General features: G+C 50.8%; 1 protein-coding gene across 1 annotated transcript; it reads left to right on the top strand.

Annotated features, from left to right (window-relative positions):
• The first annotated feature begins 2,994 nt into the window (after window positions 1–2,994).
• On the top strand, window positions 2,995–11,865 carry SGTA (small glutamine rich tetratricopeptide repeat co-chaperone alpha). The gene is made up of 12 exons (XM_083422057.1): window positions 2,995–3,222; window positions 5,246–5,375; window positions 6,066–6,169; window positions 6,412–6,496; window positions 6,856–6,955; window positions 7,254–7,358; window positions 7,551–7,689; window positions 8,095–8,157; window positions 8,406–8,443; window positions 8,709–8,798; window positions 9,683–9,810; window positions 10,331–11,865. The coding sequence occupies exons 2-11, from the start codon at window positions 5,276–5,278 to the stop codon at window positions 9,795–9,797; spliced, it is 939 nt and encodes a 312-aa protein (XP_083278183.1). The 5' UTR covers window positions 2,995–3,222; window positions 5,246–5,275; the 3' UTR covers window positions 9,798–9,810; window positions 10,331–11,865.
• Window positions 11,866–15,264: the final 3,399 nt, after the last annotated feature.

Below are 15,264 nucleotides of genomic sequence, written 5' to 3'. Positions count from 1 at the left end.
CTCCCGCTCCCACAATCCACCGCTCTCCCATAGCAGCGACTCGCCTGCTTTCCGCCCTCACTTGCTGGAAAGGGAGCATAGACCTACGAAACGGAAAGAGAGAACGTTTCGTTGTTGGATAAGAAAGGTCAAACGTGCCGAGTGATTTCTTTTTTTGGGGGGGGGCGCAATTTAAGGAAGGCGTCCTTTGCTGCTCACTGAACCGGGAGCGTTACGTGATTGGAAGGTTGGCTGGAAATCCGCTCCATCTCCAAGCCTTTCATAGTGTAGCAGGAAACCCCCCCCAATCATTCAGTTTGTACAGACTTCACACACACTCACACTCACACACTACATACGCTACACTTCTGTTATAAATTCATAGAAAATCAACCATACATCAGATTTGCACTGTTCCACTTTTATTTTACTCCATGAAGGAAGGACTACAAAATGGGGAAGGTTTGATACAGGCCACCATAATCCCTTGAGCATAGCAGCACATCCACAGGAGCCCTGCCCAGTTGCTATGCCAACCCTGATGGTCTCAGACAGAAAACCATCAACCCTGCACACACGAGTGGATTCAACATGGACTATAACAAAAGAACAGTGATTGGATTCCCCCTCAGGGGGCAGGAAACTGCAACTACCTTTTGTCTTCAGAAAATGACTCATGGAGAGGGGGAAAGAGGGGAACCAGCCAGGTGACAGGACACTCAGGTTACCACCACAACTCCTCCCTCAACCCCTCCTTTCTGTAATGTATGCATGATGTTTCTGGGGGTGGGCTTGACCTAGAGGAGGGGAATTTCAAAAGTTTTTTAAGGTCTTGCACACCATTGTTCTGTGCCTTTCCTCTCTCCTGCGAGTGAGGGGAACACCCTGCTGCAACAGTACAATAAAGGCCAAGCCTACAGGCTGCTGATTTGCTCCAATTTACTCTGGTTGGTGTCTTTACTTTTTGTCCAAGGGAGCCCTCGGATTTTTCCGGTAACATTAGTAACATGGACCACTTATAAACGCCATCTCCAACTCCTAGAAAGATTCCATCAACAGTTCTCTCGCTAGAGTCATAGAAAAGATTCAGAAATTTGGGGAAGTGGCAGGATTTAAATTAAATAGAAAGAAAACTAAATTATTAGTTAAAAATCTGAAGGAAGAAGAGAAAAAAGAGTTGGAGCAAGGTATCTGTAAGTAACTTATGCTTTATCCTTGGCCTTTTGCCCCCCCCCCCCAGATAAACTTTGAAATTTCCTTCTGCCATCTTTTAAGGCAATCATCTTCCACCATTATTGGGAGTGATTGGAAAAGAAATAGCATTTTTTGCAAAACATTCATTTTTACAGCTGCTATTTTTCCTAGCAGGGAAAGCTTCATTCTGCTCCGTATTTCTAAATTTCTTTTTATCTCAAGGCACACTTATTCATAATTGTCTTTGTAGATATGTATGTTTCTTGATGTCAACTATATCCCTAAATATTTGACCAGGGGGTTTGGGCTGGGTGTCCATCAATATGCAGATGATGCCCAGCTCTACCTCTCTTTCAAATCAGAACCAGTGAAGGCAGTGAAGGTCCGGTGTGAGTGTCTGGAGGCGGTTGGAGGATGGATGGCGGCTAACAGATTGAGGTTGAATCCTGACAGAAGTACTGTTTTGGGGGGACCAGAGGTGGGCAGGTGTGAAGGATTCCCTGGTCCTGAATGGGGTAACTGTGCACCTGAAGGACCAGGTGCGCAGCCTGGGAGTTATTTTGGACTCACAGCTGTCCATGGAGGTGAAGGCCAAATCTGTGTCCAGGGCAGCTGTCTACCAGCTCCATCTGGTATGCAGTTGAGACCCTACCTGCCCGCAGACTGTCTTGCCAGAGTGGTGCATGCTCTGGTTATCTCCCGCTTGGACTACTGCAGTGCGCTCTACGTGGGGCTACCTTTGAAGGTGACCCGGAAACTACAACTAATCCAGAATGCGGCAGCTAGACTGGTGACTGGGAGTGGCCGCCGAGACCATATAACACCGGTCCTGAGAGACCTGCATTGGCTCCCAGTACGTTTCCGAGCACAATTCAAAGTGATGGTGTTGACCTTTAAAGCCCTAATTGGCCTCAACCCAGTATACCTGAAGGAGCGTCTCCACCCCCATCATTCTGCCCGGACGCTGAGATCCAGTGCTGAGGGCCTTCTGGCGGTTCCCTCATTGCGAGAAACAAAGTTACAGGGAACCAGGCAGAGGGCCTTTTCGGTAGTGGCGCCCGCCCTGTGGAACGCCCTCCCATCAGATGTCAAAGCGATAAACAACTACCTGACATTCAGAAGACATCTTAAGGCAGCCCTGTTCAGGAAAGTTTTTAATGTGTGATTTTAGTGTACAAATAATAAATTATTATTATTATTATTATTATCAGATGCCCATTTGGTAGCGCTTGCTGCTAGTCTTAGGCCAGCTGTAGGTTCGCAACACGCTTATGACAACTACACTGGACAACATTGCAGGGCCCTTGTGTGCCAGTTTTTCAGATTCAGCCTGGTCTTCCGCAAACATTGGACAATGTAGCAAGTCTCTTGTAACTCACAGCTTGAGCTCCTTTTTACTGAGCTGCCCTGGGATGTTTTCTAAAAAATATAATAACCCTTAAAAACCACAAGACTGCAGTCCGAGGTGTGTCCAGTCTGAAGAAAGTGTTCAGCGGGACTTTGATACTCTTTCCCAAACTTAACAAACTTGGGTCTCCAGCTGTTTTGGGACTACAACTCCCATCATCCCTAGCTAGCAAGACCGGTGTATACATACAGCATGTATTTAAAGTACACCCCCCCACGCCCCAAAGGGTCATGGGAACTGTAGTTCGCCCCTCACCGAGCTATAACTCCCAGTACCCTCTTCGGAGGAGGAGGAGGAGAATTTCTCCACTGTGAACCCGAAAACGCCCTATGCAGACAAGGAGTTGTGTCACTCTAACCTTCTCATCTATCTCTGGAATGCAATGCGCTGGGGATGAGAGAGTCCGTTACGTCACTCTCGCGCGCGCGTTCCTGAGCGCGTCGAGGGGCCTCTTTGCGCATGCGGACTGAGAGTCGGGCGTCGGCGCCTGGCGGAAGGTGCTCCAGAGCGCAGGCGCAGTCCTTTCTCAGCCACGCCTGCGCAGTTGGGCCGGAGAACAAGGGAAGGGGAGCCGTCCGCGCCTGCGCACCGGGGGAGGCGGACTGGCTGGCTCCTGCGCGGCCGGGGGCGACGGAGGGCTGGTGAGAGGGGGGGGCGGGCGGGGGTCCCGGGGAAGGCCCCCCCTTGTTCCCGGGGGGAGGGGCCGCCCTGAGGCGGGGGGGGTTGGTGGCCAGGGTGCTGTACCGGTTGGGTTTCTGCCTCGAAGCAAGTGGGGAGCTGCCCCTTCCTCCTCCTCCTCCTCCTCCTCCTCCGCCCTGGAGGCAGCCGGGTCCTTGAGAGGGGAAGGGGGGTCTCTCTCTCTCTCTCTCTGTGTGTCCGGGGCTGTACTGTTGAGTTCCTCCCTCTCCCCGGAGAAAGAGTTGGGGCGCGGAGGGGGGCATCCTTTCCCCTTCCCCAGAACATAATGGGGGGGGCCCAGAACAGACAGAAGTCCAGCAGGTGCAGCCTTTTTCCATGCCTGCATCTCCACGTGGTACATGGGGGGGGGGGAGAGAAGGACGTGCCTGTTGGATGCATGCCTGTCCAGCCAAACCCCCTGTGAGAAACCACGAGGTCCCAGTTTTCACTGTTTCACTTTATGCTATGTTCCTTCCTTCAACAAAAGCCCCCCCCCCAATCCCATGAGACAGGGGGGCTGCAAAGCCTGCCTTTCTGGGTGCCCATCCGAGAAGGTCGAGGTGTTGGAGGGACCCCTGTGCAGACCCCTTCCCTTGTGAGGAGGGTCTCTCTGGCTTCTGGGCAGCGGGGGCACCAGCATGGCTGGTTTGATTGATGCAGCACCACCCATGGGCTGGAGGGGGTTTGGGGTGGGGGAGACGCTCCAGGCAAGACCCTCTCCCTAGACTGGAGCGGGGAGCAGAATAGATGATATGGCCTCAGCAATTCTGAGAAACAAACAAGCAAAAATCAGGGCAGTTTTGAAATCGGTGGTGAAATCAGTGCACTTTGGAATCAGTTTTTAAAAAGAGTGGTGGTTTTGGAGTCAGTGGTTAAAATTAGTGCACTTTGAAATTGATTTCCGCAGAGTGGCTGGGGAAGCCCAGCCAGATGGGCATGGTAAAAAAAATGAATTATTATCATTGTTATTAAAAGCAGCATGGTTCTGGAATCAGTACTCAAAATCAGTGGGCTTTAAAATAAGTGCAGTTTTGGAATCAGTGGCTTAAAATCAGCTCAGTCTTTGCACCAGCGGTTAAAAATCAGCACTGTTTTGAAATCAGGGGTTGAAATCAGTGTGTTTTAGAGTGGTGCAGTCCCGAGTCTTGATCCAAAATGTCACCTGACGGGATCCAAGCCCAGAGGTACAACTTGCTCCTTGATTTGGGGAGCTGCCCTGCAGAATCTGGAGATGATTTCCAAAGAGGCATCCCAATGCAAACAGACAAACCTTACGTCAGTTCTACAGTGTGACCATATCTGCGAGAAAGGAAGGCGTAGAAGGAAATCCAATGATGTCCTGGTTTTTGTCAGCTTCAAGGAGAATATTTCAGGACCTTCTCTAAGTGACTTTTGGCTTTCCCTATACAGTGGTACTTCGGGTCACAAACTCCTCTAACCCGGAAGTAGTAGTGCCTAGGGTTAAGAACATAATTCGTTCTGGGGGTCTGTTCTTAACCTGAAACTGTTCTTAACCTGAGGTACCACTTTAGCTAATGGGGCCTCCCGCTGCTGCCACACAATTTCTGTTCTCATCCTGAAGCAAAGTTCTTAACCTGAGGTACTATTTCTGGGTTAGTGGAGTCTGTAACCTGAGGTACCACTGTACTTATTTACTTGCAGAAGTGCTCTGGCAAGCCAGTGAGGGTGTGATGGTGAGAATGTCGGACGGGGACCTGGGAGATGAGGGTTCGAATCCCCACTCTGGAGTCAGTCACAACCTCTTCGCCTCCTTCGCAGGGTTGTTGTAGGGCTTAATGGAGGAGGGGGTGAACCATGGACTCCTTGGGATAGAAATGAGCTCTTCTGCTGAACCGCTTAGGGGCCAGCCAGACGGAGATGCCCATCTCCAACCTGGTGCCCAGAGATCTCCCTGTGGCCCCAGTTGGACCTGGCAGATTTTGAATGCTGACCGTTAACCCTTTGTGTGCTGCTGTTCTTTTCCAGCCACCAAGAGGAGTTCCTTGGGGCCCCAGCATGGCCGAGAAGAGGCGCCTGGCTTTCTCCATCATCCAGTTCCTCCAGGACCAGCTGCATCATGGCGGACTCTCACCCGATGCCCAGGAGAGCCTGGAAGGTGGGGGGGGGGCGGAGGACGGGCAAATGGGAGCTGGAAAAAGCTCAGTTTGATTCTATGTTTTCCTGTTTAGGCCTCGGGGGCCCCTTTGGCCCAACCTTCTCGCCCAACATTTGACTCTTAAAAATAATAATAATAATTTATATCCTGCCTTTTGCCACGACAGGACACAAGGCAGCTTGCAGATAAAACAGAAACTGCTAAAAACAAAGGAAAACAACAACAACAACAAATTTATTATTTATATGCCACCCATCTGACTCGGTTACCCCAGCCACCCTGGGCAGCTTCCCACAAATTAACAAATTTAAAAGTGATCAAACATCGTTGAAATTGAAACTACATCTATGTAGATGTCGATCGATCGATCTAATCCATTAAAACACACAACGCGGCACCACAGCTTCCTTAAAAGTGGACTGTTTTGTAGGATGGGATGCAAATTTAATTAATAATAATCGTCAGCATAATTTTATTATTTATACCCTGCCCGTCTGGCTTGGTTGCCCCATCCAGGTTTGTCTTTGCCGAGTGGGCAGAGGCGTTTGAGATTGGAAGCTGAGTGTCTCTGCCACCCTGGGACCTTCTGCATGCCAGAAACGTGTCCTGCCACCGACCCCCCCCCCCGCCTCCCTGTGGAGCCGTAAATGAGGGGAGCAGGGTTAACAGAGCCCTTTGTCTCTCCTGCAGTCGCCATCCAGTGCCTCGAGACAGCGTTTGGTGTCTCCACGGACGACCGCAGCCTCGCCTTGTCCCAGACCCTGCCAGAGATTTTCGAAGCTGCTGCAGCAAAGGTAGGTGTTTGTGGGAGCAAGAGGAGGGGAGAAGGGGGTGTCTTTGCAGGCGGTGTTGCTGGCAGAGTGGAGGGAGACTGGGTGGGGGGAGCAGGTAGTCTGTAGTGGCAGCATGACTGGGTTGGATTGGATGAGCGCTGGGGGGCCCTCCTGGTGATCCTGCCTGCCCCAAGAAGGGTCCTTTGGGCAGGCACCTCCTGAGCTCTGACTTTCTTCTCTCTTTCTGCCCTGGTGCGCCTCAGGAGCCACAGCCAAGCCCACCCCCCTCAGAGCCGGTCACCCCCTCAGAAGAAGAGGCCGCAGAGGCAGAAAGGCTGAAGGCCGAAGGTGAGACCCTCCCTCCAGGCACTCCATGCCAGCTCCAGCCAGGCTGCCGCACAGGGAGGGGGCCAGACGCGTCTCCATGGGGAGGGAGCCCCGCAGCTGAGGGCCTGCCAGGGATCATCACCCTCATCCTCAGAGCTTTTTTCCAGGCGGTTCTCAAGGATCTGCAGTACCGCACCTTTCTTTTGGTTAAAAAGTGTGGCACTTACTGAAACTCCTTCATCGTGAGCTCCAGCACCTCTTTTTCTAGAAAAAAAAAGCTCTGGATGCTTTAGCGGAGATTCCTGCCTTGCAGGGGGTTGGGCTGGATGACCCTCGGGGTCCCTTCCAACTCTAGGATTTCCTTGTTCCCTTCTCAATAGGAAATGAGCAGATGAAGGCGGAAAACTTTGAAAGTGCCGTCTCCTTCTATGGGAAAGCCATTGAGTTGAATCCGTCCAATGCAGTTTACTATTGCAATCGGTGAGCTGGTGGGGGATGGGCAGATCTTTCTCTCTTTCTCCACTTTTGTAGGGGTGTGTGTGTGTGTGTGTGTGTAATGTTCTCTGTATGTTTGTTTCTCTCTATATTCCCCCTTCCTGTCAGCCTGGAGGGCTCCATTGCTTAGAGTGTGGTGCTGAGAATGCCAGGGTTGCAGGTTCGATTTCCGCATGGGACAGCAGGGAGTTGGGCTAGATGGCCCTCAGGGTCCCCTCCAAGGCCATGATTCTAGGGTGCCATTTGTGTGAGCGCTGAGCATCTTTCTTTCTCTCCTCCGCAGGGCTGCCGCTTACAGCAAGCTGGGGAACTACACCGGGGCTGTCCGGGACTGCGAGCGAGCCATCCACATCGACCCCAAATACAGCAAGGCCTATGGCAGGATGGGGTGAGCATCTTGGGGGGCGGAAGGTGGGGCGGGAGAGGTAATTCCCCCTCCCCACTGGCCCCTTCAGCCTAAGTGGGGGACCCAGGATGTGGCCTGTAAGGGAGAAGCCAGGGAACGGCTTTTGGACCTCAGGGTGCTCCTTCTCGGTCAGGCAACCTTCTCTCTCTCTCTCTCTCTGCCTCCTGCTCCCAGATTAGCCCTGTCAAGCCTGAACAAACTCTCGGACGCCGTTGTCTACTACAGAAAAGCTCTGGAGCTTGACCCAGATAACGAGACGTACAAGTCGAACCTCAAAGTCACGGAGCAGAAAATGAAGGAGGCTCCAAGCCCGGTGAGAAGGAGAGGCAGCAGTGGTGCAGTGGTTAGAGCACCTGGGCCAGGACCCACGAGGGACTGGTGTTCACCCCCCCCACCCTCTTCCATAGAGCCTCCAGGTGACCTAGGGGGCCAGCCGTGCCTCTCTTGGTCTGGCCTCCCTTGCAGGGTGGCTGTGAGGATTAAACGGGAAGAGATCAGGGTGCAAATTGCCACCTCTCAGACTCACCTGCCTTGCAGGGTCATGGCAAGGATGTCAATGGAGGGGGAGAACTTTGCACACCAGCTCCTAGGAGGAAACAGTGGTGTGTAAATCCTCCTCTTGCTCTTACACTGAGCAAAAGGTTCCTGCTTTGCGGGGGGCTGGACTAAATGATCCTTGGCAGTCCCTTCTGACTCTACGGTTCTGTTTGCCTTTCAGACAGGAGGTGCTGGAGGCTTCGACTTAGCCGGCTTGCTCAACAACCCCGGGTTCATGAGCATGGTGAGTCTAGCCCTGCTTCCTGAGCTGGTGTTTTGATTTATTGGAGGAATAAGGATCTTGTTGTTGTTGTTGTTAAAATTTGTATGCTGCCCTCTAACCATAGATCTCAGGGCACTTCAAAGCATAAAACTGCAATAGAAAACAAAGACAGAATTCATAATAAAAATTTAATAGTAAAACGAAGATTCCCCAACCACTCTCTCTTTCTCTCCCCTCCACTTTTCTCCTTTAAAAAAAAATTAAAACAGGCATCAAACCTGATGAACAATCCGCAGGTACAGCAATTGTAAGTATGGGAAACACCTGATTTTTAGGGAAGGGGTGGGGGGTCTTTTTTTAAAGCTTCTTCTGACACCCGCAAATGGCAGGGTCCCTGCAGATTTCAGAATTGCCTGAAAGAGAGCCAACCTGCCATTCAGAAGAGTCTCCGAGGATTGCTGCGCTCCCTGCCTTGCCGGGGGTGGGGCTGGATGACCTTTGGGGGACCTTTCCGACTCTCGCAACCTGTGGCAATGACCCCTTTTCTTTTCTCCTGCCCTCTTTGCTGGAAGGATGTCTGGGATGATCTCGGGTGGCACCAACCCCATGGCAGCGCCAGGAGCAGGCGCGTCCCCCAATGACCTCGCCAGCCTTATCCAAGCGTGAGTAGAAAGACCCTCCCGGCTCTGAGCAACAGCACCTGGCCAGCAGCCTTGCATCTGCCTGCCTGCTTTTCCTCTCCAGGACCTCCAGCTGCTTCTCCCTCCCTCCTCATTTACTCCCCCTCACAGCAACCCTGCGAGGTTGGTTAGGCTGAGAGGGAGCGGCTGGCCCCCCAGTCCAAGTGGGCGGGATCTGAACCCTGGTCTCACGCCCAAACTTTTTTCTCCGGGCGGCATTTGCAGAACAAAAACTTGCTTGCACCAACCAGTCTTTTTTATTGGTAAGATGTGCATTGGGGAAAACAGTGAAGATAGTCTTAATTTTGAAAAGATATCCACCCATATTCTGCAAATGAAAACATGATTTTGGTAGTTCCCTAGACTGAAATGTTTGAATGGGAAATGCTTTGAGATCTTATGATGAAGAGTGGTATATAAGTCAATAAAATAAAATAAAAAATGTTTCTTGGGTTGCCCCTGAACCTTCCTGCCACTCTTGAAGAACTGCTGCTCCTTTCTCCCCCCTTTTTTTTAAAATCTATTTTTATCAGATGAACCTGCAATAATTTGACCACAAATACATGCTTCCCATTCAAATATTTTGGCAGGTGGTGTCCCCGAATTCAGGCCACAATATTGCAGAGTCTCTGCCTGCATTTGTGGTATGAACTCTTTACCCTTCAGTGGGAATTCAAGTTGCGCAGAGTCTCCTGGCTATGGATTTATTGAGGTTATTAAATCTTTCGAAGACCCCGGAGCAGGTGGACGGCTATGAATTTATTAAATTGAACAGATTGCCTGGATATTCCGGCGCATTTTGCAGCGGGAAAATGCCCGGCATCCTGACCAGGGCCCCCCCCTGACGTGCCTCCCTCCCTCTGCAGGGGCCAGCAATTTGCGCAGCAGATGCAGCAGCAGAACCCGGAACTCATTGAGCAGTTGCGCAGCCAGATCCGCAGCCGGACGCCCAGCGCCAGCAACGAGGAGCAGCAGGAATGAGGCGGGTCGGAAGGTGTGTGCCGGGGACCTTGTGCGGGGGCTGACGTGCTAGCTGTCGCAGGGTGAGGTGGTCTCTGGTGTTCCCGGAAAATGATCAGACGCAGGAGCAGACAGCCTGATGTGGCAGCAGCCGCTGGGCTTCTTGTGGAGGCTCCAGCTCCAGAGGCAGTCTACCTGGGCTCCTAGGTCCTATGGAGCGTTTGCCCAGTGTGGGGACAGGAAGCTGGGCTGGATGCACCCCCTTGCACCTGATGCGGCACCCAGGTTCTTACTGTGGAGCCTCCAGGTGCAGGGGCAGTCTATCCAGACTCCTGCAAGGACAGGAAGCCTGGCCAGATGAGCCCCTTTTGGCCTGATCCAAAGGCTGGGACAGGAAGCTGGGCTGGATGGATCCCCTTGGGGCCTGAACCAACAGCCCAGGCTCCGTTCCTGTACATGTGGAGCCTCCAGCTCCAGAGACAGTCTATCCGGATTCTTCGGTTCTATGGGGCATGTCCCTTTTTAAAGAACAAAACCACCTGCTTTCCTTCCAGGGGTGCCCTTTGTCGGAAGAGGACCTCCTTCCTTGGCTGGACAGGAAAGAAGATTTGAAACTGGAAAAGCCATGTTTGTGTTGCTGTTTCTCCTGCTCATGGAGTGCGGGGAGGGGGGCAGGAATGGGGGGGTTGGGGGACCCCCGAACCTGCATGTTAGAGAGGCAGCCCCTCCCACCCCAGTAGTCTCCCCTTCCTCCTCCTGCTCCTCCTCTTCTTCCTCCTGCCCCCTTGAGACCCCCGGGAAGATCCACGACTGGTGCAGCAGTTTTTAAATTCCATTTTCTCCCGGGGAGATGCTACGTTTCCAGGGAAGAAGCCTCACTCCAGAACCACGGCCTTCTCTGGGGGGGGGGGACGGGGGGGGCGGGGAGCAAACCCTCTCTCTTTCTTTATTTTTGCAAAAAAACACCAACCCCCCCCCCAAAAAAAATGGATTTCTGTGTCCACCTCCCTGGGTTGTTGTCTCTGTTTCTTTCTCCCTTTGCCAGGCTCTTCTCTGGTGCCTTCGTCTGGGATCTCTAGCGCAGGGCAAAAACTGGGGGGGGGGGGGATTTTTGCATGGGATCATGTGTGTTTTGCAGGGTGGGGGGGCCATGACTTTGGGAAATTACAGCTAAGGTGAAAAATAGGATATTCTTTGTTTCCTCTCTTTCTTAAAAGATCATGGCGATACGCGTAGATCTCTTTGTGGAGGGAGCACAGGTTAGCAACGTCTCGCCCCCCTTTTGGCTTCCAGAAGGTTTTAAATTCAAATATTGGGAGGGGGGATTTGGGGGGATTCTTGCATGTTTGTGAGCTTAGCAAAAGGAAATTTGTCTTGGGGGGGCTGAGTTGGCTTTAGTGTAGGAAGGGTGTGTGAATGCCCCCGGGGCGTCGCCCTTGAGCACCCCCACCTGCCCCACGGAGGGTCGCCATGAATCCAGTGCCAAGAAAGTTGCTTTGCAAGGGGGGGATTGCCCTCGATATTTTACAAGGTCTCTGGGATAGATGGACAGACAAATTTGAATAGATGCGCACCCCCAAGCTGCATTTCTAGAAGCAGGGTCTGATTTCTAAAGATGAGTGGCTCAGCGGAAAAGAGGACCCCCTCTTTCTCTCCCCGCTGCAAGGCCAGGTCAGGGCTTCCTCTTACAGTTGGGGGTCTCTAGCGACACCCCCAACCCCACTTTCCTGCTCCTGGTTTGCTCAGCCTGCAACCCGCCTTCCGCAGACCCTCTTCAGGATTAGGGGTGGGGGCAAATGGGCACTCAGAAACTTGCCGTTCTATCCCACCTCCTTGGTACCCCACATCTGGAGAAGGGGGTGCTCAAAAAAGGGGGCATTGACAATTTTTGAGATGCCTTGTTGGGAATAAATGATCCCTGGGGTGTTAAAAGCGGGAAAGGGGTTTGGAGACCTCCCACCCCCTAAGAGCTTTTCTTTGGATTCCTTCAAAAAAAATTTTTTTTAAATTACTATTATTATTAAAGAAATTGGCACTGTTTCTGTTTTCCTTTTTTTAACGTAGAAAATAAAATCCTTTGGACACTGTTGCTTGCTGTTGTCCCCCTCTCGATTGGCCCCCGTCTAACCTAAAACAGGGAATTATTATTAATAATAATAATGATAATTAATTACAGTGGTACCTTGGGTTAAGTACTTAATTCGTTCCAGAGGTCCGTACTTAACCTGAAACTGTTCTTGTTGCGTTCAGAAAGTAAAGGAAGGATTGAACCCTGATTAATTAGAATACACACAGAGGTTTGAACCAGCAAGACTCTGGGAAGGGTGCGTATAATCATGTCTCTCTGTGCTTGTCCATCAGATCCCCTGGCCCAGGCCGTTTTATTCACAAAAGAACTTTTTGCAGAGTGTTCATAAGAACCAATCAGATTTCCTCTGAGCATTTAAACAAACCCACCTGGGGGAAAAGTTAGATCAAAAGAAATTCTTTTAACTACAAAGACTACTACTCTGAGCATGCATACATAATCTGAGAGTAAATAAAAGAGGCCTAGAGAAACTCCCGAGATCACAAACAGGAGTACTGTGTGACCTCACCTGGAGTACTGTGTCCAGTTCTGGGCACCATAGTTCAAGAAGGACACTGACAAACTGGAACGTGTCCAGAGGAGGGCAACCAAAATGGTCAAAGGCCTGGAAACGATGCCTTATGAGGAACGGCTAAGGGAGCTGGGCATGTTTAGCCTGGAGAAGAGGAGGTTAAGGGGTGATATGATAGCCATGTTCAAATATATAAAAGGATGTCACATAGAGGAGGGAGAAAGGTTGTTTTCTGCTGCTCCAGAGAAGCGGACACGGAGCAATGGATCCAAACTACAAGAAAGAAGATTCCACCTAAACATTAGGAAGAACTTCCTGACAGTAAGAGCTGTTTGACAGTGGAATTTGCTGCCAAGGAGTGTGGTGGAGTCTCCTTCTTTGGAGGTCTTTAAGCAGAGGCTTGACAACCATATGTCAGGAGTGCTCTGATGGTGTTTCCTGCTTGGCAGGGGGTTGGACTCGATGGCCCTTGTGGTCTCTTCCAACTCTATGATTCTATGAGTAAACAAGAGAGGATGGAAGGATGGCCAGGAGAGAGGCATCTTTATCACCTTCCTGTGAAACTATTTCCAGGCCCTAAGATTAACATCCTGCATCAAAGAAACTTGCCCACGATCTTTATGGCCCAGGATGCCTGCCTGGCGAAGCAACTGCTGTGTGCGTGACATGTGAGGAGAGAAAAATGGGCAGGAGAGTCAAAAGGGCATGAATGTAGAATCTCATGGGATTTAATCAGAAATTATTGTCAATCTATCCAACCCAGTCAACCCAATGCTTTCATCGTGGACACGATGGCTTGATGTATATTTTATAATTCCTCATGGTAATCCCATCTGATCCCTACATCTCACCCTTTTTTATTTATTTATTATTTATGTACAGGAATACTTAAGAGATGAGAGGCGTTGTGTCCTCATAATCTGCCTGCATGTGTTTCTGTATCACAGAAAGATCTCTAGCAGACATTCCTAAAGAGAGCGTAATAACCTTTGCCTATTCTTTTCTAAAACTGAGCAACTAGGCTGGACCCATGAGGCAGCATTGAGCATCAAATAAATTTGCGGGAATGTAGTTATAACTTCTTTGATTACACATGAAAAACCAGCCATCTGGTAAACACACATGAGCATAATTAAAAGTAATCTGCTGAACACGTGAACAATTCCAAGTTGGCCTTCCTGTGTCCAGACAGTGAGTTGCCCCAGCTGCACTGGGCAGCTCCCAAAGAAATATTAAAAGCACAACTTGGTGCAGGGGACAGTGGGGGGGGGGGGGAGGTTGCAGAGAAAAGTCACAAGGAAAAGAATGAGCAGCAACTGACAGCTGCAGAGTTGTGAGGGAACCCCAGAGGTCCTCCAGCCCAGCCCTCTGCAAGTTGCAGGAGGCGAGTCAGCATGCATGAAAAGGAGCAAGCCACGTTTCCTTCTGGGAGGAAGGATCGTCCTTTTCTTAGCCACAGAAAAGTTGGACTAGGTGGTTCTTAGAATCCCTTCTGACACGGCCCTTCTTAAAAATCCAGCGAACACCTGGCGAAGAGCCGGAGGCGGCTCCACCTCGCTCCGCATCCTGGTTTCAACTGGGAACAGCCCAGTTTGGAGAGAGGGCAGGAAGGAGCTGCTGCTTCCCAGGAACTGGTGCTTCAAGATAGACTGCCCCTAAACTGGGAGCTCTTAACTGACCATTCTGTAGAGCTGGAAGGGACCCCGGGGTCATCTAGTCCAAACCCAGGCCACCTCCCAATCAATGCTTCTTTCTCCCCAAATTGTCTGATGCTGCCTGCTCTGACTGGCAGTGGCCCCCTGGGCACTCTCTTCCCTTGCCCTTCATGGGGAAGCTGCAGATAGGCCCTGGGCTCTATTCCTGCGTTAAATGAAAAGAAAGGTGCCAGTCCTCATGGGGGTTTTGTTTGGCGGTGATGTCTTGGGGTGGGGATTAAGCAGGGATCGGAGGAGAACCTTGCCCCTTCCCAGCCCCATTTGGGGAAGCTGTCAGGACACAGCCCTTTTTGCAAGCAGGGTATGTGGATTAGGGTTATAACTTTTTTTTACTCCTGTAGAAAAACAAAACCTGTATCAGAACTTTTCTCTGAAAGGCACTGAAAAAGGGACCCCAAAAGGAACAGTTGGAACCACTGTACTATGTAACATTACTACTCCATGAAAATCATTTCAAGAACTTGTCAGAAATGTTGAAACCTTGCAAAAAAGCCTTGCGGGTTTGGGAGAATCCCTGGAAGCAGGAAGAAGAGTTTGGATTTGATATCCCGCTTTATCACTCCCCTTCAGGAGTCTCAAAGCGGCTCACATTCTCCTTTCCCTTCCTTCCCACAACGAACACTCTGTGAGGTGAGTGGGGCTGAGAGGCTTCAGAGAAGTGTGACTGGCCCAAGGTCACCCAGCAGCTCCAGGTGGAGGAGCGGAGACGCGAACCCGGTTCCCCAGATTAGGAGTCCACCGCTCTTAACCACTACACCACCCTGGCTCTCAGGAGCCATCCGTCCTCCAGATCCCGAGAAGGGATCGGTGCGCAGAAGGGGCAAGCAAAGTGGTGTGGGAACATTTTGCTTCCTGCAGCAGAAACAAAGACCAGCAGCAACTTCGCTTGATTGTAAGCAGTAAAGTGGGTTGTGCAACGTACAAAATGTTGTACTAGTATTAGAAAATCTGCAATCTCTGTTTTTCCTGTATGCATGCTATGCATATGACATAATACATTATGCAGTTCCCTAGGCAAAAATCGCTTTATTGCTTTTGGGGTGACCTTTTTCCAAAATATTTGGAAATGACCGTTCATTCCTTTGCTTTAGGCAAACTTTTCTCTAACCTGGCTCCAGGAATAGGAGGTTGTAGAAAAGCTATAAGCTTTGTGCGGATCCTGCTGAGCTGCAT

The sequence above is a fragment of the Podarcis tiliguerta genome (assembly GCF_965153285.1).
Source record: "Podarcis tiliguerta genome assembly, chromosome: 18".
NCBI classification, from domain to species: Eukaryota; Metazoa; Chordata; class Lepidosauria; order Squamata; family Lacertidae; genus Podarcis; species Podarcis tiliguerta.
This window is presented reverse-complemented; position numbering and strand designations above follow the sequence as displayed.